Source organism: Apodemus sylvaticus, chromosome 8 (assembly GCF_947179515.1).
Source record: "Apodemus sylvaticus chromosome 8, mApoSyl1.1, whole genome shotgun sequence".
NCBI classification, from domain to species: Eukaryota; Metazoa; Chordata; class Mammalia; order Rodentia; family Muridae; genus Apodemus; species Apodemus sylvaticus.
This window is the reverse complement of record NC_067479.1, coordinates 23988001-24012484: the sequence shown is the minus strand read 5'-3', so window position 1 is coordinate 24012484 and position 24484 is coordinate 23988001. Positions and strand designations below refer to the sequence as shown.

Below are 24484 nucleotides of genomic sequence, written 5' to 3'. Positions count from 1 at the left end.
CTTAGATTTGTACCCTGTTTCCTTCAGGCACTTGAAGATTCGAGCTGCCTGAAAAGAAGTGGCCGGGACAGTGGCTACGGGGATATCTGGAGTCCTGACAGAGGAGAATTCCCTGCCCCTCCAGGCGGCCACAGGAGGGACGATTCCTTTGAAAGCTTGGAGTCCTTGGGGTCCAGATCGCTGACCAGCTGCTCTTCAGACCTCACGCTTAGAGGTGGGAAGGAAGGTGAGTGGGTGTCTTGGGCTGTACATTTAATTCTTTGGATAGGAAGAGAAAATGGAAGGGAAGAGAAAGTGGAAAATGAAAATTATCCAAAGATTTTTCACCAGGATGTAGATTTCCATAAAGCCATGTTTTTAGGTATTTTGTTGTTGTTTCTTCTGTATTTGGACGGGACTACTGAGGAGATGTTCCCTTGGCTCACTGGGACTGGATTTTGTCAGTGAGACACTCTTGAAACAGAGACTTAGCAACAAGTACCTAATAAGACTTATTAACTCAAACATCTACACACAAAATGCATTAAGACTCTGTGAGCTGTCTGTTTTACTTCCCAAGTAGTTTCCTTTCTTGTCCTAATTTTACCAGAAATACTTAAGAAATGCTACGGAGGACAAGTATTTCAATAGTTTTTCTAGGCTTTGATTGACTGGGTAGCAGGGAGGTAGGAAGCATCCTTCAGCTGTGCTCCGTGCTAATCCACAGCAGAGGGGGAGGGGGAGTCACTCCAAGTCCTGTTGTGGAGAGGAAATGTCACTCAAGCTTGAAAACTGGGGTCAAACCCTTCCCTGAAATTCCTTGCATGCCTTCCCCCTCCACATTGTGAAGAATTGTAGAGAAATACTCTCTTATTCCATGACTATTATGTAGTATTAGTGGTTTCAGAGTAAATATCTAGGTAGTCTGCGTTTAGTTGAAGTAGAAACCAAAGGTAACAGTTCTTCAAATATGGAGGCTATTGGTCAGCTATAGAGCATGTGACCGACATCCACGAGATTCTGAAGTTTAAACTCCAGCACTTCCAAGACCAAGTCTTTCCTGAGCTTCAAGCGTCATCGTTATCAGAAAGGAAACAAGGGTTCTGGTTATGAACTTGTGCCGTCTTTGAAGATTTTCAGTCTGCTTATTCTGGACATACATATTTGACCCATGACCTTTATTATGCAAAATCTCAAACATCACAAATAATATGCTTGTTTTCTAAAAGTTACTGAGGCGTTAACAAAACTAAATTCCTTTAGAGTAGTGAAAGGAGAAAAGTATGAATGGCTTGGGGTTAACCTTTGTACCTGTCACTGTCCTTACTGAGGTGTGACTCTAAGAAGATGAACAATCATTCCTATAAGGAAGTCAATCTAAGTTTATAATTCATCAGAGTAATTACAGTTGTAAATGAAGACTGAAAAATCTCAACCTATTGTGTTCCTTTGTCCTGACCAAGGAACCTATGGAATGTTTTGAGTTTATATCTACTTGTCAAAGTATAACAGGGGGAGTGTGAGTTTGTGGCAAGTGTGGATTTCTGATCAGAATGTACATGGTGGTGTAAGATCAGAGCCTCCTTTATATGTGGCCTATTGCTCACGTGTGTGTGTGTGTGTGTGTGTGTGTGATGCAAGGCAGAGGGCCACACAGTCACAGTGCAAGGGAACCTTGTTTAAGGACTATACAGGTAGACAGTTATAAGTAGGGTAGTGAGAGGGAGCTGGGTTCCAGGAGAATGAAGCTTTTCTATGATTACTGTATTAATATTCTGCCACCCACACAATTATAGTGGGTGGTAACCACACTTAGGATAATATTTTTAGGATTAGAAAATTGTGCATTAATGAGTTTTATGTGAAAACATATCAGGAGTGGTATTTGTATGTAGGCTAAAAAAATATTATTTTTAAGTTTAAAACTTCAAAAAGCAAATGGTCTGTGATTTCCAAATTTTATGAGTAGGTTTTAATAAGGAGAGCATCTTTTTTTTTTTTTCCTAAGAAAGTGCTAAACACACACAAAGCAGGAAAACTAGCTGAAGGACTTTGGTTGTCCTGGCTGTGGCCACCTCCTTTCTGCCCAGACTCCCCTGTCACCAGTTCTTGGGACACAGCTGTGTCAGACCACTTCCTTTGAACCGTATTGGCATTGTTTGCCATTCCTTCCTGCCTGGCAGGTGACAAAGGCAGCCGGCTTTATGTCAAGTTAACCTGGCAGGTGTGCGGAGAGTCAGTGCAGTGAGGGTAGATAGGGCTGCAGCTGGGAGGAAGCTCGCAACACTTACCCTTGTTTTACAAATGCACAGAACAGAGAACAGAGGACAGGAAGAAGGCTACTCCAGTTGACTTGTGTGGTTGCTCTCTCTGCTCTTACTGTGTTTTAAAAAGGGTTGTTGTTGCTGTTGTTTCTCCTTCTCCTCCTCCTCTTCCTCTTCCTCCTTTCAGTTTGACCTTGGGATCTATCACAAATATTTTCTCATTCTTTTCTTTTTCTCTTTTCCTGCCTCCTCTCTTGCCTATTCCCCGTTTCCTCCTCTCTCTCCCCTTCCTCTTTCCCCCCTCCTCCTCTTCTGTTAAGCCTGTTTTTAAGTAGGTTTTTAACCACAATCCCTGGTTTCCATTACAGCTTCTGTGCTTATCAGAGAAGCTTTGGTTCTGTGTTCACGTGTAGGCATAAGACATAATTCGCTAGGACTTCAGATGTCATCTATCCTGTCTTCTCTGGTGAAGGACCCATGCCCCTATGTGTGGCAGGGGGTCTGTCTATCACCACTCAAGCTTGTTCAGTCTTCCTTTGGTTTCTATGCTTGCCTGTCACTTCCTGGAAACCTGACAGCTTCTTGCCTTTTGTTATATTACTGAGCTCCTGTAGACTTGCGATGTCTCACTAGATTTTATTAGGTAATATACCTGAGCAAATTTATGAAGCATCGTGGTGGCAAAGTTGGAAAGAGAAAGAAACCAGGGGTTTGGGGATTTATTTGCTTATCATGACTGCAAGTCCCTCCTCATGGGTCTTATCACAACTTCTTGACAAAGCTCTAAAAATATTCATGCCTTTCAGCCTCAGCCCTGGGTTTCCAAGGGAGAGGAGAATGCGCTGGCTGGCGGAGGGGGTTCCGCAGGAGATCCCTGGAGAGTAAAGCAGGTTCTTGTGCCTTTATAGGTTGCGAAAGCGACATCGATTGGGAATTTACATTCAAAATGCAGGATTATAACAAAGATGATATGTCCTACCGAAGGATTTCAGCCATCGAACCAAAGTCGGCTCTCCCGTTCAATCGTTTCTTGCCTAACAAAAGCAAGCAGCCATCCTACGTGCCGGCGCCTTTGCGGAAGAAGAGACCAGACAAAAATGAGGACAACAGAAGAAGCTGGGCGAGCCCTGTCTACACCGAAACGGACGGAACATTTTCCAGGTAGTGTCACATGATGTGGTTACGGAGTGCTTTCTGAATTTGTGGACCCGTCTGTCTAATGAGGTCTAATGAGGTTAACAGAATGGCTATTTAAAGTATAGTTACCACATACCACTGACCGGAATTTCTTTTCTAACCTGTGTTTTCAGTCCCATGTCGAAGACAGTTACTGTGTTTCAGACTCCAGTGTCCGATGGATGACCAGGGCTTCTTTAGACGCAGGCCGTTTATTGGCGTGTTTGAGCCCACTGGGTCACCAATGTGGTCCAGCTGAGCTCTGCCATGTTCCTTCCACTGTTTTCCTTTCTTGTTGATACGAGTGGACATGAAAAGAAACTCTTGCTGTCCAGTCAAGTGAGGAGAGCAAAGGGCGATTCTTCAAATCCAACTTTCCGTTCTGAAAGCGGTTCCGACACGGGTGGGTGAAGGTTGCCTGACATGTTTTTGGATAACTTAGCCAACCAGAGATTCCATGTGGAAAAGAGACCTGAGGGTTTCATGTCACAATCCACCTCTGTCAACTCTCATCTTTAAGTATTTTCTCCTGATATGTTAGCCTCTGGGCTACATACACTAACAAGGTCAGAAATATATTAAGCCTGGGTCTGGGTATCTCTCGTGCTGCTTGCTAATTGTATTAGAAAAGCAACAGCTAATCTGCTTGGAATTTGTCTTCTTCTTAAGTAGCCCTGTTTATCTAGCTATTCTCTAGCTTGACTGAGGTGATGCTGTGACGACTGACTTTGGTCCTAGGAGCCGTGGCGTTGAGGCCCAGAGTTATTAACAGTACTTCATTCTCAGGGGTGCAAGCGTTGTGAGGTAGAATGCATGCCTCGCGGGTTCTCCGCCACAGACTGCTCATACGGTATCTTAACCTGGTTGGATATTTTGAACAGTACCCAGAGGAGAACTTGGGGTCCCAAGATGGAGAACTGGCACACAGTCCAAGAAACTTCCACCTCCTCTTGGTGTTTAGAAGAGGAAGAAGAAAGAATCACACGCATGCCCAACCTTGTGAAGGACGATCTCTATGTGCGGAAGCTTAGCCCGGCCACGCCAAGCCCAGGGAGTTCTTTTGATCAGTTCCTTCCTAAATGTTGGACCCCAGAGGATATGAACTGGAAAAAAATAAAAAGAGAGACTTATAAGCCATGGTATAAGGAATTTCAGGGATTCAGGTTTGTCTCATGCATGTTCCTGGTATGCAGTGTTTGTTCTCTATACCAGTCTGGTGGAGTCTTATGTCTTGTTTTTTTTTCAGTTAGGGAGCGAGAAAGGTTTATTTGCCTGCTAATATCTGTAGAACTTTGATAATTAAAGAAAGATGTTTAGATTTTATCCTTATACGTGGGGGCATATGCCTAGAATCTTAGCACTCTGGAGGCTGAGACAGGAGGATTAAAAGTTTGAAACAAGTCTAAGCTTCAGAATGAGGCTCTGTCTCTAAACACAAAACAAAACAAAACAAAAAAGACTTTTTGACCTACTTGTAAGCTCCCTTCCACCCCTGAGATACTTTTTTTTCTTTTAATAAACTGCCTGTGGCCTGTGTTTCTATTATTAAAACACAACAATAACATCAGCACAATAAAACATTTCAGATTCTAGACTTTAAAAGGCCCCCTTTATTTCTATCTTAGCATTGATTTCAAAGCTTACACTCTTCTCTGTTTCCTTTCTCCTCGTCACTTCCTAGCAGAAGGAATTCAGACTCTGAGGATGAGGACTCAGGCTCTTTCCGAAGCTCCACCATTTTTAGTAGACTAGAAAAGGTAGAACATAGGTCAGGCAGCAACTACCGAAGACCTTCACTCTTGCTGGAACTAGCTACCAAACATGCTATGAGGTCACGGGACACCCATGCAGCCAGGAGGACCAGCAGTGCTTTGGAGGAATCCAGGTGCACCTGTCTGCATGAGCTACTTGCTTGTGGCTTCTCTGACCGCTTCTGTTGCTACATCAGCCTAGGCCCTGAGTACCGAGTCACGGGAGCATAATGACACAGGGTAAAGGCGCAGTGTGTAACCTACTGCCTTCCGCGTGAGAGTGCTATCGCAAAGTCTATAGAATAATCAACGTGCTATTAATACAACAGCGTGCACCATGGTTAATATGCAAGAATCCTTTTGAGAAACCATTCCAACATTGCTTTTTTAAGATATTATCTAAATTTACTGTTGTGCTGTGTATGGAGATGTGGAGAAAGGAAATACTTTTTGGTAGACACTGGGAAGGGAAAGTCTGGAGAATACAAAACAAAACCCACCTCGTGGGTCTTTTATAAGGCTAGACCGGTTTGTTATTTCTACTTGCTGTGATGTGCACTGTGGTATACAGTGTGTGATACTTGATCTGAGTTGAAGGTCAATCATTTGACCTTCATAGTATTCACTTTTCCTGGGAGGTATAGCCTGGTGTTTCTTTAGATGACAGCCCAGGAAAAGTCAGAATAGTTGTGTTTGTCTTGTTTGTAGCACTCCCTTCCGTTGCTCCTAAAATAACTCTCCTCCTCCTCCCATAAATACTGGTTGTTCTGCCGCCTAAGTACCTTTCTCCTCATTCTCACTCCGATTCTCCCTCCCTTTTTTCTTTTCTGTGCATCAGTCAGTTTTTATTGCTTCAGGCCCTCCAAACCTACTCTGATGACATCTTGTCCTCGGAAACAAATGTCAAACTCGATCCTACCTCTGGCCCACGGCTCATAACTCGCAGGAAGAATCTCTCACCCGCACCAGGCTATCGAGCCCACGACCTTGAGCTGCCAGCCCTGGATCCCGACTTAGAAAATGACGATTTCTTTGTCAGAAAAACGGGGGCTTTCCACGCAAACCCGTGTGTTCTTCGAGCCTTTGAAGACTTTAGACGGTTCTCGGAGCCGGACGATGCGGTGGAACGAGATATAATTTTGCAGTGTCGGGAAGGTGAACTCGTGCTTCCAGATTTAGAAAAGGATGATATGGTTGTTCGCAGGATCCCAGCTCAGAAGAAAGAAGTGCCCCTTTCCGGGGCCCCCGATAGATACCAACCAGTCCCGTTCCCTGAACCCTGGACCCTGCCTCCGGAAATCCAAGCGAAATTTCTCTCTGTGCTCGAAAGGACGTGCCCGCCCAAAGAAAAAAGCAGTAGCTGTAGAGTATTAGTGCCTTCCTACCGGCAGAAGAAAGACGACATGTTGACTCGAAAGATCCAGTCTTGGAAGCTGGGCACTGCTGTGCCTCCTGTCAGCTTCAAGCCTGGTCCCTGCAGCGAGGCTGACCTACGGAAGTGGGAGGCCATCCGGGAGGCCAGCAGGCTTAGGCACAGGAAGCGGCTGATGGTCGAGAGGTCAGAGTGTGTTTCTGCAAGGATTTGGCTTGTGATGGATGCTCGTGTGTAACTTTCCTTATAGAAAAAAAAATCTGCATCCGTTTTCAGCCCTGCATGCTGTGTGCCGTTTTGAAGCATCGTGTAAAAAAAAAAAAATTATTTGGCTTTGAGAAACTTTTAATCAGTTCATGGAAGAAGTGCAAATCCATATTTACACGTCTTAGGATGATTTGAGAAGGTGTATGCCAAGCTTGCCTCTGGCTTGAAAGCGTCCATTAGTACATTCCAATGTGAAACTGGATAAAAGCATTTTCTAATTGTGTCTGCAGGTTTTTATCATCATGTCTGGCACTTTTGTGGCAGTCTTGCTGTGGTTCGATTTTATGTGTTCATATCTTGCAGTGTCTTTTTTTTTTTAAATTGAGCTAAATATTTTCTTAAAAATATGTCATTGCAGATTTCATTTAATTCGATTTTTTGTGGTCAATCTAGGTTTTGTGAACTACCAGTTTATAGCGCTTTTATTTACAATGTTCAATGAGTGCAAATTCCATTAAAATGCATGAGTCTGTCAAATTTTTTTGAGTTTGTCGTTGTGGCCATTTTGGTTAAAACGATCCATACAGCTTCCTGATAGCCGTTCTGTTCTCTGTGGTGGGAACGGGCAGATTTGATCAGGCTGAATACCCTGAATGGCCCTCGGTCTGACTTAGCTCCTGGCATGCGGAGGCCTTCTTCTCTTAAGAACTTGTTGGCTCAGAGCACATTTAGAAAACGTTGATATTATTTGACCTCAGTTCGTTGACATAGGAGACTGACTAAAAGTTGATAATTAAGAAGTGGTTAAAGACAGCCTGTTCCGATTTGCCCATTTCCAGTTAGACTCAAGTTAAAGATGATGAATACTTAGAAGCGAACACCACCGGAGAGGATGACCCTTTTTAATGTTTGGTTTTTTTTTTTTGGTTTCTTAGACTCTTTCAAAAGATTTATGGTGAGAATGGGTAAGTTTATGGTTCCCATTAAAAATAATTCCTCATATCTGTTCGTCTCCTCTGTAACCCACTGCACCTCTGTCCTGGCATGTTACTAAATGGGTGCTGTGTGCGGTGCATGGGACTTTTATTTTACTTTTTTATTAACATTGTAACCCCATAGCAATATTTTTGTATCTAAATGTCCAATGCATGAACTGTTGTATAAAGCAATAGCTTTTTTTTTCTGTATTAAAATTTAACTCCATCCCTTTTTTCTTTTTCCTTTTTTAATTTAATGACTGAAAGTAACAAAAACATGGGGCTGAGACTATGCTTGCTTTGGTATTTAATTCCTACAATACACAAAACTTCTGGTTTCTCGTTTTTTGAAGGTCTCCCCCACAAATTACTTCTTAGAAAGTCTGTGATAGAACATGATATTACTGCTCACTTGATGGGAGAATTCATGTAGCCGCCAAAATTCACTCAACTCACGAGGAGCTTTGTGGGTGGGGATGGTCAGTAGTTTTAGGAAATATTTTCAAGATTCTTGACTATAGAATCAAGGGTAAAAATTTAAGTATCATGTGGCTAGCTATAAGAACAAACTACACTTTAAAAATTGTAAAAATAATCTTGGTAGTCTCTAGTATTATTACAAGAAGATATTTAAGTCATTTCTTAGGTTTGGTCTACTGGTATTTAATATTCAGTGGATAAACATGGCAATGTAATATAAAGCTGATTTTCTCACTTTTTTTTTTCCAGTTCTAGACCATTTAAAACTGTTACTCATTCTCAATGCGATATTACCTGGCTTTCTGTAACTGAAATCAGTCGGTAGTAGTTTTTGAGGAAGAGAGGTGAAGGACACCCAATATTTTAATCAGCCTCAGGAGCTGGGTATTGTCTCCTTACCATGGTTTGTCTCAGCTCTCTGAATCTCTAATTTTAATAGTATTTATTAATGTTACTAGTTTGGAAGTTTTAGAAGCTACCAAGATTGTCACAAAATTCACTGTAAGAACTCTAGATGTGGAAGACATGATTGACAGATAGGCAGCTATTGCCTACTCTTGGCAGTGTGGCATTTGAGGGTGAAGAAATCAGTCTTTGGCATAACTAACACTTCAATATCTGTTCATCAGTTCATCATATGAAGGCTGTTTTAACTTGATTTAAAATCCCCGTGAAGCTTCGAGCATCCTGACTAACTTTCATGAGGACTTTTCATTAGTAATCGCATTTGGCTTTGTAGCATAAACACATCTCTGACACAGGTTTCCTAAAGCAGGTGTAAGTACCAAGAGTGTAAATGCTTGGAGGTGTGTAAGCACATAACTCCCTCTGGCTTGGCCCTACCCATTTTTTTCTTAGTGTATGGGTTGTGATGTGACTTGAATTATCCAGGGCAAGAGTGGGTTCCATGGTAGAATTCATGCCTAGCTTGCCTGTGTCTGTGGGTTCAGTCCCCAGCAACGTGCACACACCCTTACCACAGACACCCCTGAAGAAAGAGTAAAGATTCAGCCTCAGAATGCCGAGGGTCCTGTTCGGAACCTCACGTGCGTGCATTTTGAAGTAATTGTATTGGTTATCAGCGTTCCCTTGAAAAGGCTATTTAAAAAATCCTGTGGTGTGGTGCTAAGGTAACTACACAAATACAGCAAGATAATCTGTTAATTGAGACTATGAATAATTCATGACTTTCAGATAATGGGGCCTCATGTGTCTTAGAAAATGCAGCTCTGTTTAGAAGCAGTTGCAAGTTTATTTAATTTCACCCCTTTTCTCCTATGGGTTTGTTGTTTTGTTCAAGTTACTAGTGATTTCCTTATATTGATTTCTAGCAACGAGAGTAAAATGTAAATTAAAAATGAGTTACTTATAGTGACTCCATTTCATATTTATGCTGGGTGAACTTTCTCCGAACATAATATAGTGGAAAAGTTCGGTACTTTTGTAATTAAAAACTAAGTACCCGTGATAGGCATGCCTTATTTGTGCTACAGAGCAATTTGAATGGGAATATGTAGTGGTTTTTTTGTTTGTTTGTTTGTTTGTTTTTTTGGGGGGGGGTCCTTTGCCTATTAAACCCCAGCTTACATTTTGTGCAGTTTTGGGTGCTCGTGCATGCTGGGTAAGTGTTTTTCCACGTTTTGGTTGGCATGCAGTCCGTCATGTTTATTAAGACGCTTTGTGTGTGAACTGTCAGTTCTCATGTGTGTGTCTTTGTGTTGCATGAATTTCCATTTGTTTGGTTTTATGAAGTTTGGAATCTGGTCATATATGATGATATAAGCGAGGTGCTACTGACAACAGTTTTTAAAAACATGTGTACGTGACCTTTCAATGAAATAATAACCACCAAATCAGCTATTAGTATCAAAAAAATAAATACCAATTAATTGTGAATTAACAGTCAAAGACCGCTAAGGCAGCTATATTTTTCTTCTACAGCTTGGTCAAATGGCTTTGTAGAATTATCAGGTCATAACAATCGGAACATATAATCAAGGCAGGCAAAAGGGATGGGGAGATGAGTTGATTGGGGCTATTTTCTGAGGATTTTCTCTTCCATGCCAGATGGCATCTAGGTATAGCTAGAAGTACTTCTTCTATTACAGCCAAGCATGTGTGCTATTTACACTTAGTATGTTTTAAATGCCCTACAATACCCAGGCTAGTCCACTACAGGAAATGATTTTCTGGCTAAAATGTGAATAGAGTTGGTGTTCCCCAAATAAGTCCCTACATCTATAGATGAAAATTCCTTACACCCTTTCATTCTACTTGATGGTAATTTCAAAGTGTTCCACATAGGTTTGGACACTGGCTATTAATCACAAAATTCTATAGTGTCTAATGAAAATATATGTTCAGATAGATAAATTAGCATATTCATATTGCTTTCAAGGCTAGAGACCCTTAACTGACTCTTTCTGAATTTCTATGAAGGCTGTGAGTAAATTCTCATTTAGGAAAAAGCGTCTGATACTGGCTCTGTGGACTCTCTCTATTCTATGGATAGCCATCTCTAAGTTGACTGAAGTTGGAATTTAGGATAGTCCTTATTTCCGGCAGAAAGTGCCAGAAGCATCATATGCAATCAGAGGAGCACAAGAAAATGATATCTTTGTGATTTACAATGATTTCTTAAACTTCCTCCTGCCCTTCCCTAATATGATGACATTAATCAGAAAGACAAGATACACCTCCATTTGCAGGGAGCAGATACAAATGAAGATCTAAATGAAGCCTTCTGAGTGAGGGAGTGTAAGCCATTGTAGCGGGGTAGCGCTAAGAGAGCTGCGTGACTCACCTGTGCGTGGTCCCTGCTAGGCGTGTCCTCCATGAGTCCCCCATGCAGTCTTCAGGACTTATCTCAGTTCTGGGAGGCAGACAGGGAGGTGTTATCTGCATTCCACAGATGTGGAGAAAGAGACAGAGATTGCAGCTTTCCCAAGCACGGAGGCTCTCAGGTGGTAGAACCGGACTGGGACCACGCCTCAGGAGAAAACTCACAGAGACTGCTTGGCAGTGCTGGTGCCACTCAAGGATCTCGTGAGACTCTAATGTCATGTGGTGAATGCTGATAACGCGCAAGACTTCCTCATCTGTGTGCTCCGGGAGCTCTAGATTTTATCTCCATGGTCTGGGGCAAACCTTTGTAATGTAAAGCAGCTTTACAGAGTTAGTATCTGAGGTTCCATTTAGTTAGAATGTGCGCTTTAATAAAATTAAGATTATAGAATTAGTATATAGCACCAGATTTTAAAAGACGTGCACCAGCACAGCCTTACCTAGGTATCATAGACCAGTGGCCGAGGAGCTGGAGAAGGGACCTGCTGTGTGTTCAGCGGGTGGATGTTTGTCTGGCAGCAGCTCTGGAGTCCTCCCTTCTTGCCTTTTGCTGGAGCTAATGGAGACTGTTACGGCCTGTGCTGTTGCTTTAATGGGGGTAACTTTATATACCCCAGGAACAGACTGTGCTCACATCCCTGCCTATACAAAACCTCGTCTACCCGAGCTCATGTTTGGCTCACGTTGATCCTGTGGTGTGTGTCTGGGCTGCTAGACCCAGCTCAGTGCTCAGGTGTTGCTCGGGAGAGAGGCGGTCTTACCTTTGCTGGGTACATACTATGGGAAAGGGCATAGTAATGCTTTCCAGCCCAGGAGGAGAATAAAGAGTGCATGGAAGGTTCTGGACTCATACAAATGGTTCGACTTTCTTCCCACAGAAAGGTTATGGGATTATCAAATAGTATTTATTCTTGTTTTATAGTTTATACAGCTTCGTGTGTAGCATATCCAACCCCCTCTCATGCCTGTAACCTGCAAATTCCCTTCTTTCTTACTGAATATTTTTGTTTTAATTCAAAAAGCCTCTTTGACCATGTAGGCATGACTTCAGTGAGTTTATATATTTTCAAATGCATGCAATTCAATTTGGCATGCAGTTATACCTAGTGAGAAGTATTTTATACATGTATAGGTACACATGTTTTTGTATAGAGTCTATATGTAATTGATTCCCTACTAAATCTATATAGTGCTATAAAACTCGGAGAGCAGTTATGCTTTCCCACAGAGTCAATTTGGATTTTCTGTGCTTGATTATGTTTAGATTTATCTCATTCTTAGCACAGATACTGAGTGTATCTGTATGCATGGTACTGCACTCATGTTTCCTTTCCAAGTAGCATATGGCTTGTGAGAGAGATGATCTAGGCATGCTTGTGCATACTATAGAAGATGAAGTCAAGAATTAGTAAACATGAGAAATACTATAGCTAATGTACTAGAGCAGGTGAGGGAAGGGTAGTTCACTTTTTACATGGAAGAACCACGAAGACCATATGCAAGTGGTAGAATATTATCTAGATCATCGACTGAATGTGTTTATGGAGTACATACTATGGACTGGGCTTTGTTGTGAGCCTAGTGATCTGTCAGCAGTCAGATGTAATGTCTGAAAATCTTACAGGACTCAGCAGGTAATAGGGAAGTAAGAAAGACTTAAATGCCAGTAAATGCCCAAGGAAAAGAGGACTGGGGTTGGAGTCAGCCCAGAGAGACAGACATTTGTAGGATGGGAAGACGGAAACACTTAATACCATTTAAATGGATACCTGCAAATGAAGAGAAGTCATGTAGATGGATGAAAGCATTTTGGGCAGATTGAAGAACAAGGGGAGAAGCAAGACAGCCACTGGCAAGAGAATAAGACAGAGTATTAGAAATGAGTGTGGAGAGGCAGCAAGGACCAGATTGTTTCAGACCCTGAAGATCTTGAAGATTCTACTTAGAACTTTGTTGGGGAAAAGAAGCTCAGGTGTAGTGGTAGTTGAGTAAACTGCACCTGTTCAGAAACTGCCTGGATTCTTGAATGAAAGACACACACACACACACACACACACACACACACACACACACACCCATAGCTAGGCTGGGTACTCATAAACATTCCCTTACTAACAAATGTGGCCCTCCAGTACTCACTGCTGAGACTCTTAAACTTTCCTCTACTACCCCAGGCCCAATTGGGGAAGTGGCCAGGGGCCACTCACCCAGAGCCTTACATGGCTGGTTGGCTTTCTCTCCTGCAGCTCTTACATCTCATCCTTCTTCCTGGAGTCATGCTGATTCTCCGACTTCCTTTCTCCTAGTTCCTAGCCTGTGCAAATCTAAAGTTCTTGCCTCAGTCTATCTGTCCAACCATTGGTTGGCTCTTTATTGACCCATCAAAAACCAACTGGGAACAAGAACTTTTACCTATTTGTACACCCAGATTCCTGACTTTGGGGGCCAGATTACTTCAAAGCATTGGAACCAATTCCCAATACTCGAGTTTGGGGTGAGGGTTCATTGACCGACTGTGACTTAGAAACCTGCTCTGTTGAGCATGTTGAGGTGAATAGTGGAAGCAGACAGATCTTTGGGATTCTCCAAGTGGATGATGTGACAGCGTTGATCAGTCTGACGGTGGGGAGGAGGTTAGAAGTTGTTGGATCCTAGAAATAGAGAGCAGAGGCATTATGAATGAATCAAGTGTCTCGAGAGTAAGAGAGGAAGGATGGAGTTGACCTTAACTGAGATAAGGAAAACGGATGGTGTCTTAGTCAAGGTTTCTATTCCTGCACAAACATCATGACCAAGATGCAAGTTGGGGAGGAAAGGGTTTATTCAGCTTACACTTCCACATTGCTGTTCATCACCAAAGGAAGTCAGGACTGGAACTCAAGCAGGTCAAGAAGCAGGAGCTAATGCAGAGGCCATGGTGGGATGTTCTTTACTGACTTGCTCCCCCTGGCTCATTCAGCTTGCTTTCTTATAGAACCCAAGACTACCAGCCCAGGGATGGCACCACCCACAAAGGGCCCTATGCTCTTGATCACTAATTGAGAAAATGCCTTATAGTTGGATCTCATGGAGGCACTTCCTCAAGGGAAGCTCCTTTCCCTGTGATAACTCCAGCTTGTGTCAAGTTGACACACAACCAGCCAGGACAGCCGGTGAGCGGGTAAGAGTGGAGAGAGCTTAGCTGTGGTTGTAAGTGGTGGTATGAAAGGCAGAGAGGGACCAGCAAACGGCCTTTGAGTTGGAGGGAGCATTTGAGGGAAGCCTTTTCCAAGGATAATGTAAGCAGCTGGTTTGGAAATGCAGGGGAGGGTTGTGCTCGACCTAGACTGCTGGCAGTCTAGGTGGAAAGAAAGCGCATTAAATGAGAAGATAAGTATTTGAAAGTGAGGAGAAGGAGGGGACCAAAGTGAAGAGTGGGTCTTAGCTTTCAAAGGCGGATGGCTGGGGCACAGGAGCCACTATTAACCATCACTAAGGACAAGCAGATTGAGATGGGATGTACCAGCAACAACGTGTTTGGTGAGGCCTGGTTTTTGTTTTTGTTTTTGTTTTTTTTAAAGTCCTTTCCGGGTAGCATTTCAGCTGGTCCCTACTCAGGCATAAGTGCCTGTTCACAAGTCATTGGAAATGAGTCAAAGAGGGGCCGATCCTGGCTGCTGCCTCCAGAGGCATTTGCACAGTAGTTACAACTGCATTCCTGAGCCTGCTAAGAATGGCTTTAAAAAAAGTGTGATAGTAGATTTGGGGAGAATACCAAATGTAGGTGCCCAAGGATATAGTAATATTAGGGAAAATATGGTTAATTACAATATAATAAGCTCAGAGTACAATAAAGAGAACTTCTGCTAGCCTGCCTTTAAAATTCTGTCTTAGACTCCCTGCTCTCAGGGCTGAGCTGGCCCTAGCCTTCCTGAGAGGTCTTTCTCATCTGTGAGGTCTGCACAGGGGTAGTATCCCAACTCAGTCGCTAACTCACATGAACAGTCTCTTTACTGCTAGGGAGCAGCATTATACTCTTTGAGAATTAGAAGCCTGTTAGAAGATCGTTTTTTACAATAATGGGAGGAAAAGACTTTGAAATCCTCCACTCCGTCTTTATTGCCTGATTGCACACACTCGTGTACAGGGGCTGCAAGTTAGGGTGTGAACTCTGCCTCATCAAGGAGAGGGTTCCGAGGTGGCTCCCACGGGGCTGAGGGAACTCCTCCTGGTCTGTGAATGAGTCCAGCTGCACAGTGGCAGAGCAGATCTTAGAGAATGGTTGAGAACATTGTTTCATGGTGTTGAACTTGAGGAGAAAATATCAGGTAGTCACTAAATTATTTAGTAAGGGCCTAGTAAAAAGAAAAAAAAAAAAACAGCCAAACTTTTACTAGGTTATCGTTGAGCGAATATAGACAAATTCAGACAGGTGATGTTAATGACTGATATTTTTCCCCCCAAGATAATTTTACAGTTGACCCCTCTAAATGCAAGCACCGGATTATCACTTTTAGAACTGTTCAAGATTATTTTGACTGCTTTGTGGAAAAGAAGAAAAACATCTCACATCTGAGTTGAACACCAGGCTCTTGTTTCTGTGCTTTGGAAAAACACCATTTATCGGTGTGGTGCTATTTCAGGGACACTATCACTGAAGCATCTGGGTAGGGCAGTAGATATTTAGGTGGAATTTCTAAATATAAGCCCAGTCTCCATGTGAACCCTCCGGCCAGCCACGAGAACCTTTGTGACTGTGGGTGTTTCTGTGACAGGAGCAAGTCGATGAGTGATGTTAGCGCAGAGGATGTTCAGAGCCTGCGTCAGCTGCGCTACGAGGAGATGCAGAAAATAAAATCCAAGTTGAAGGAGCAAGATCAGAAATGGCAGGATGTGAGTATTCTACAATGAGGGGCGGGGTGCGCACTTCTTGCTTCTCTTAAAAGGAAGTGTACTTAAGAGGCAGTTTTCCTTGCTATTATAGTGTACAGAATTATAGAAAATGAGACCAAAGTACTGTCATATGTCTTAAAGACTATTGTAAAAAATACAGAAGTGTGCTTATCATCTAAGAGTCTGTGAATTCTCAAAGAGTGTGAAGTTTCTTCCTAGGGAGAGAGTGGGCTGCTTACTTGGGGGAGTGGCTGAGTTGGGGAGTGACTGCTAATTATACCTCTGCTAGAAAAAGAGCATTGCTCAAGATCCAGATAGGAGAGGAACAGGATGTGTAGCTCAGAACTTGGCATTAGTGGGGAGAGTTCTCAAAAGTTACTTGGAGACAAGGATGAAATATAACTCAGAGTAATATTTTGGTTGAAGTCAGGATCTAGTGTGATTCAAAATTAACCATTTCAGCAGAGCTGGCTTATACAATTATTTATATAGGTGTACACCTAGATGCATCTTGAATCTTACAGAAGAAGGTTTAACCCTTCCAGTTGGATGAAGCAGTTACTGTAAGCTGTAGGAGTATGAAGAACTGTAATTGATAACCGTATTCCCAGCCCAAAGAAACTGGAGGAATAGTAGGAATAGTAAAAGTGTTGAGTAACAGCAGGAGCAAAACCGCCAGAGAAAGTCAGTGCTAATGTACGAAGGCACTACTTTGCTAAACTTGAGTGTCCTCTTATTTGAAAGTTGATTTAATGAGCAGGAAACAGCACACAGGACCCAGGCGTGGCTCTATCTTAGGACCCTTGCCTTGTGTGCTGAACCTTATTTCCATCTCTGCAAAACACAGCAAAGAACACAGCATCACTTTACAACTCACTCAGTGAGGTTTTGATAAAATAATTATCAGGGTGGGCTGCATATTAGGGAAGGGCAGAGGAATAGTTGGGTTATTTTATTTCTTTTGGGGAAAGAGTTCATATCAGTTTCAGGTTGTAGACAAGCAGGAGAGGCCCCAGGTGCCCCCAAAGCTTAGTGGACAAACTGGCTTTCCAAGCCCTGGGTGTGGGGTGAGGTCTGGTTTGGTCTGAAAACTTGGGTATACCAAATTCCCTTTGAACTGGAATTTCTCTTGGAACTCTTAGTATGGTGTTTCTCTGATTTGGAAATGGAGAAATAGTTGTTGCATTCAAAATGCCTCAATCCCCAAGTGTCACAACTGGTTTATGTAACTAGGGATAATTGAGAACCTGCATTAGGTGTGTTGTTCTGGCTGCCTTTGGACATGTTTCCGGAGATGTGGGAAGCAAGTTTGGGCTTACGCCTGCATGATGTTCCCGATGCTTCCTCCAGGTGGACTTTATTCTCTGAACCTAATGGGCAGTCCAGTTTAATCTATGATTTCACCTTCTGTAGGGAGAACTGATTTTTTTTTCCTTTAGTCCCTCATTCTCTTTGGTAGAACTGCCACACAAGGCATTGATCTTTTTGTGTAGTCTGCCTTGTTTAGGGGAACCACATCTTATGCATTTTTCTGGGGATTGAACTAGATCGGACATTCACTTGAGCTAGACTGTTCCAAGGACTTTTCTGTCCTCATCACAGTAAGCGTGTGAATCAGGGGTTTGGAGTGCTGTGAAATTGAATTTAAAATATTTCCCGGTCAATCAGATCTAGTACCTAATTGCAAGCATTTAGCATTCTTTGAGAAACAGACATTGATGTGATACTTTCTAGGATAACAAAAGTGGGCTCTGTCTTATTAGGTCAGGTTTTTCCGGCAGACACATGAGATAAAGGCTTAGTACAGAAACACTGGCTATAAAAAGCAAAATTAGGGCACCTTGGCACAAGTGGGAGTAAACGGTTTCAGCATTGTAATAGGATACTCCCGCATGCTCTTGCTGCAAGGAAAAGGGCGTGTAGAAATTCAGGTATGACCGGGCTGATGTGATTTCTTGTCAGGACCTTGCAAAATGGAAAGATCGTCGGAAGAGTTACACTTCAGACCTGCAGAAGAAAAAGGAAGAGAGGGAAGAGATTGAGAAGCAGGCACTCGAGAAGTCTGACCGAAGCTCCAAGACGTTTAGGCAAATGCTGCAGGACAGGTAAGGAGCTGGACAGCCCTCGTGTTTGAAGGGTCCCGTGTCAGGAATGCAGGCTTTGCGTGTGGCGGGACGGGTGGCCACCAGCTTTAAATTGTAGCCACATATGCACTGTAGCAGCCAGGGTTTTGAAGTATTAAAACAATATTACTGAATTAGTGATCCCAATTAACAAAAGAAAATACTATTTAGCCTTGGTGAGCAATATTCTCTGCTCTTCTATAGAACAAGGGAGGTATTCTCAGTATTTGGGAGTAAAAAACCCACTAGATTTCTCTGTTTAAAGTGAGTTTAAAGATAGGATTAGTCAAGTAAAATAAAGCTTTACTTTTAAATGAATTTTATGAACTCTTAACAACACGTTGTTGACCTGTAGTGGTAGAGGAAAGTTAGATTTCTAAGGGCATGTGTGCATGTGTGCATGTGTGCATGTGTGGATGTGTGGATGTGTGGGCTTATTTATTCTCTGCGTTATAATAGCAGGATAGAAGTGAAATCATAAACTTCACGTGAGAAGTTAACTGTGTGGACCTGGAGGAGATTGATAGGTCAGAGAGAAAGCAAATATGCTTTAAAAATAATGTCGCAAGGGAAATATGCCGCCAGGTGAAATTAAACAAAGCTCCCTTGTCTCTGAAATGCCGTGATGAAGCGCTTCCGTCACGTGACTCCAGAGGTTGGGGGAGGGAGGGGCTGGTGACTCCCGCCTAAGTGCTCGATGAAGCTCTTCAGTCAGTTCTGTAAGCTTGGATAATAACCTGGAACCTAGTATAATTGCCCACGGGGACTCTGTCAAACTCCATGAACTGGCTGGATCTCTCTAAAGGCTCGAGTCTTTGGTGCTATTATTTTTATCAACACATTATAAATTTTATGAAGCGAAACTTGGCAGAATCAGATTAGTTGTCAGCCACCTCAAGCATTTTGAAAGGCATAAATTTGTAGCTAAAAGCCTGTGAATAATCAAGTGTTAAACCTTCCTTATTTTATTATTAAAGCTTTATGATTAAAAATACCCATTTTGAGACCCTCCTTAGTAAAAGGTCAGATCAGTTTCTCAGCTGACGCTTAAAAATTATGCATGATCACGTTAGTGTTGTGCTGATTTTTGCATTGGCTTTACATTTTGATCATTAGCTTTACCCCATCTGGGGTCAAATGCGTAATTCTGTTATAATGCCACATTTCTCTTTGCTAAGGGAATCTCAAAGTTCTACAATTACGTCTCGGAGGAGGATCTATTCCTCTGATGACATCCTGGATGATGGAGTGCTCCCTCCTACAGTGACTCTGTCAGAAACTAGTTACCAGATGGAGAGACTAGAAGACAAGACAAGAGCTCATCCCGCTGAGATGCCCAAAGAAGATTCCATAACAATTACATATAGAGAGGACAGTGTAGCAGCCGAGGTTCAGCTGCTTGCTCATCCTGTTCCTGAAGAGCCACGTCTGGCCCCTTCGCTTTCTGCAGAACCACGCCAGGCCTCCTTATCCTCTGCAGAATTGTACCAGACCCGGTTGCCTTCCGCAGAACCGCGCCAGGCCTCCTTATCCTCTGCAGAACCGCACCAGGCCTCTTTATCTTCTGCAGAACTGCACCAGGCCCCGTTGCCTTCTGCAGAATTGAACCAGGCCCGGTTGCCTTCCGCAGAACCGCGCCAGGCCTCCTTATCCTCTGCAGAACCGCACCAGGCCCCGTTGCTGTCCGCAGAACCGAGCCAGGCCTCCTTATCTTCTGCAGAACCGCACCAGGCCCCATTGATGTCCACAGAACCGCACCAGGCCCCATTGCCTTCTGCAGAACCACGCCAGGCCCCATTGATGTCCACAGAACCGCACCAGGCCTCTTTATCTTCTGCAGAACCGCACCAGGCCTCTTCCGCACTACAGCGTCCATCCTCACTCTCTTCTCAGCAGTCATGGAGTACAAGAACAGAGTCAACTCGGATTTCAGCTTCTCTCCCTAGAAGTTACCAGAGATCCGATACAGCCAGGTTAACATCTGTGGTCACAGCGAGACCTTTTGGCACATCATCAAGGGGAATCTCGCCACTGCCCAGATCCTACACGGTAAAAATGCCTCTGGCTCATTTAATCTGTCCTCAAGCACAATGAGTTGGGGAGTTTGCACGAGGCTGAGTTGGACGCAGATATCGGATGTATAAGATGTAGATGATGTACGTAAACAACTTTCACAACAGTTTAGAGCTAGTAAAAATAGGCGATTTGATTTTAAAGAGCCAGATATGATACATTTTGAGGCAGAACATTTAATTTTTTTCTTGTCATATTTTTGATTCTGAAGTATCAGGTTGAACCTAATGAAAGTACCAGTGGTCAGCTCTGTTTGACCTACGATACTGAAATTTTACCTGGCTCTTGTTAAATGTTCTCAGAGTTATATATGTAAGGATTTACCCTATCCTTCCTTCCTACCTTAGAATTTGATGACTGAGCACACTTTCAAAAAAAAAAAAAAAAAGGCCATTTGTATCTCTAATGGGGTTTGGCACTTGTGGGACATTTTAGAATTATGTCCCACATGAACCAGCATGGTCTGAATATTTAAAGTTCTTGGTTCTGTCGGTTCTGCCCATCTACATTTAAGATCTTAAAGTCTTGACATTCAGATGAGAAGAATTATGGCTTAAAATAATTAGTGTTTGGGATGCAGAAAGCCTGCCTAAATCAGCCAGGAAATCCCTGGCTACCAACCGGCCTACTAAGAAAAATACAGACCTATAGACCTATTTGATTGAATATATACATATGCAGGCAGAATTAGCACAGGACAGGTTGAGTCACTGCTATTATTAAAAGGCATTGCAAATAAAGGGTTGACCATTCCAAGATGCAAGGCATTTCTGTAATTTGATAAGAAATAAAGATAAATACTGGCAATGGATGTAGAAAAACAAGCTGGCCAATTTAGTGCAAAGGAATTTATTGAAGCATGAAAAAGCATGGTCAATCTTGTGTTCAACGTGAGGACAAGGTAAACAATTTTTTCACTCATTGGACTTACAAAGATTTTCAACATTCAAACTATTCGGTCTTGAGGAGGCTGAAATACAGGTGTCTGTTTTCTTTGTAAAGATGACAGGCAGGTATTGCATATCTAAAGCCTTTGATCCTGTGATTTTTTTTTTTTTTTTTTTTTTTGAGCATCTGGGCTATAAAGTAAAAGCTCCATTTAAAATGGCTTGCTCCAGTTGGCTGCAGTGCTTCTGGGGGGTGATGAATAGCTCGAAACAATTTAAGTAGATATCAAATGGATAAACGACTGATATCCACACTCTGGCATTTCTGACAGTTCAAAGAGCTAGTCTGGAGTTGTGTCTTTTGACCTGCAGTGACGTGAACACACAAAGCGAGTTTTGGAAATCTACACATAGTAATGCTTTTATCAGAACAAGTGTTTCTGCGGGGACGCATATTTGGTAGTGTGAAGGAACGCATTCCAAGCCTTTGACAGTAGTTCCCTTGCGGTGGCAAATGTATGTCCCTTTAGCAGTTTTGAAATATTACTAAGTCTGTTTAAAAGACTGGCCCTAAGGCTGGCAGAATGTTGAGTTTAAAATGCCGTGTCCCATTCAGATGGATGACGGATGGAAATACAACGGCCACGTCGAAGTTGTCAAGAGAGAGCAAGCTGATTCGGGCAGAGCCACCGGCCAGAAGCCTGGCTCCAGCCACCATATTTCCAGCTCCTCCAGCGAGAAGGAGGCAGCCACAGGAGAAGATGTGGCCAGCTTGCCCTCCCCCACACTCCCTCCCTCCTCTCTCTCCCACAACCAGGCAGCCTCTTCCAAAGCCACGTTCTCATCGTTCTCATCGACGTCTGGTCTGGATTCAGTGTCTGACTCTGGAGAAGGGAGAAGCTCACCACTGAGCGAAGTTTCCAGGTCCCTGGTAAGTTTAGGAGGTTTCTTAGCCTTGTGGCTCTGATACTTCAAGATTTGAATCTAGGAACAGTTGTTCCCACCTGGAGCTTTAAAGTACAGGTTGCTATTTATATTACACAAAGATATAGTATGGCCTATTTTTAGCAGGGTGTGGGGACAGTCGGTCTGTTCCAGCTCTCACTTTGTAGATCCCAGACAACCTTCGTGCGCCGTGTCTCTAGAGACTTGGTAGACCAATCTTTTGGAGGGTTTGCCTGAAGTTTGTATTATTCCACGCGTCTCCAGTTTCTGCTGCAGATCAGTAATGTATGTGTGAGTAAGCGAAGGCCTTCTCTGTGGAAATCAACCAGCTGCCAAGAGAAATTGTCCCATTTACTGGATGCTTGTCTCTAGGGACACAGCATTTTGTTATCTCGTAAATGTTGTGTGGCTTCTCATACTAATTTGTACTTCAGAATGGCAGAGTTTGCCCTTACTCCTGTCTCTCAGTGGGATCAGCGAGGTTTAGTCAGAGCCTGACACCTGTGATTCTGAACATTTGGACTCCAAATGCAATGCACCAGCAGATTACACACGAATGGAATGTTTGTAATTTTTTCCTGTTTAATACTCTAACAGATGGCTTTCAACAGAATTATTAGGCGATATATGTTTTTTTTCAGTCTTTTCATAAAACCTACTAAAAGTCTTTGTCAAGCAAACAAAGCCTCTACAAAAAAACCAGCAAAGACAAAAACAACCAAACAAACCAAAAACCAAAACTTAACAACACTTATGTTAAGCAACTTGCTAGAATAAACCCCTCCCATGGACACATTTTTTTCTCTTTTCTCCTTTTTTGTTTTTTTGAGACAGGGTTTCTCTGTGTAGCCCTGGCTGTCCTGGAACTCACTCTGTAGACCAGGCTGGCCTTGAACTCAGAAATCCGCCTGCCTCTACCTCCCGCCTCCCAAGTGCTGGGATTAAAGGGGAGTGCCACCACTGCCCGGCTTTCCCATGGAGGCATTTTTAATCCTTGGCTTGCTTGGTCCTGAAATCCTTGCAGTCTGATTGGAACATAGTTGTTTTCCAAGGCAAATGATAAAATGTCACTTGAATATGTGAATAAAATAGATTTATATGAATTAGTTTTACATAGATATTTATTTAGGTTTATTAGATTTTTAATTGTTTAGGAAAATTAAAAAATAAATTTCAACCTCCCTCCCTGCCTCCTGGCTATGACAGTTACTTTGTATCTGAGAAATATGAGGGTTACGAGGGGAAAAATCCTTGATGAATATATTGTTCAGAAATAATCAGTGTTAGCACTTACATAACTTTTTTTGTTCTGTTTTTGTTTGATTTTAGATGTTTTCTAGTTCTTATTGTTTAGCTATTTTTCCTGTGCATATTTACAAATGTATCTCTAAGACAATTTTTTTCCAGCTTATAAAAATTGTCAGTTATAAATTACAAATGCATTTTTAAGGAATTCAGAATTTGTCACCATCATTATAGGTCTCAATGGATAAGAACAGGGCCTCTGTGTGCTACGCTTGGGGACCGTAAGGTATCAATAGGTGAATATTAAAAACAGAGGCAAGGTGTCGCTTGTCCAATGCATTTGTTCATTGCCTTCTGGCTTTCAAAGATCAAATGTAACAAAACAGCTTGACGAATGTGCTGCCTGCTAGAGGCTGAGCCCCTCCTTCAAGGTGGTGACTGGAAAATTTCACCCATTAAGAAAAAGAGGGTGTGTCTGGTGTGTGCATGGGTGTGTCCTAGACTCTGGCAACTGCAAGAAGCCCAGATGAACCTGGCTCGTTCCCGGGTTTCATCGCAATGGATTTATGCCGTCATAATTCTGCTGTGGAGGATTCCGCTGCATTTAGCCAGGGGAGCTGGTGGAGTTCTTGAGCAGTCTTGTGTTTCCCATGGTGACTTCCTTGTCTCTATTTGGCCTATCCGTTTCTATGCTACCAAGAGAGTGTCTTAGGAAGCTGGCTGACTCCAGAGAGTCTGAGCATACACAGCAGCTGATGTGTGCCATGGTCAGAGTCCTAGCACATCATTCCATCAAATTTGTGCCCAAGCTCTCTCTGTAACTCCAGAGGTTCATGGCTGAACACCTCGATGCTTTGGTAGCTTTGGAAAAGCATGTTCTTCTGGTCTTTCTCTCCACTCCCCTGGGCTTTTGCTATTAAAGGCCTTATGCTTGTGCCTCTAGGATCTCCCATGCTGTTATTTAGTTTAATGTCAGTTCTAATCCAGGACCTTTTCCTGTCAGTGCAAATGGTTAGAAGTAGCCTCAGGTGTGTTTGTTCTACCAAAGACTCAGTAATTTTGCTCTTCTAGAATCTCCTGAAGCATACTGTCCTTTGAATGAAGTTCATGGAACTCTGTAGAGTGCTGGTGTTCTTCATGAAGTTCAGAGTCCTTCATCATGCTCAGTATGAACACATTGAATGAGTGTGTGCTGTGGGTTAGATGGGCTTCACATAAGTTAACTCTTACCACAGCCCTGTGATGTCAGCACCATCATTTTTATTCTTACCCACAGACAACTGAAAGCT

At 42.8% G+C, this 24484-nt stretch overlaps 1 protein-coding gene across 4 annotated transcripts in view; it reads left to right on the top strand.

Moving 5' to 3' along the window:
• Lmo7 (LIM domain 7) overlaps positions 1-24484 on the top strand; it is a 207550-nt gene that overhangs the window by 153034 nt on the left and 30032 nt on the right. For 2 of the 4 annotated variants that reach the window (XM_052190775.1, XM_052190773.1), the window contains exons 7-13: positions 28-226; positions 3152-3404; positions 7685-7714; positions 15805-15922; positions 17885-18027; positions 19224-20094; positions 21622-21936. In XM_052190775.1, the coding sequence (XP_052046735.1) occupies positions 28-226; positions 3152-3404; positions 7685-7714; positions 15805-15922; positions 17885-18027; positions 19224-20094; positions 21622-21936 (1929 nt within the window). Of the gene's footprint in view, positions 1-27; positions 227-3151; positions 3405-4300; positions 4583-6008; positions 6729-7684; positions 7715-15804; positions 15923-17884; positions 18028-19223; positions 20095-21621; positions 21937-24484 lie in introns of all 4 variants that reach the window. The other 2 variants (XM_052190776.1, XM_052190774.1) reach the window with 2 other exon arrangements.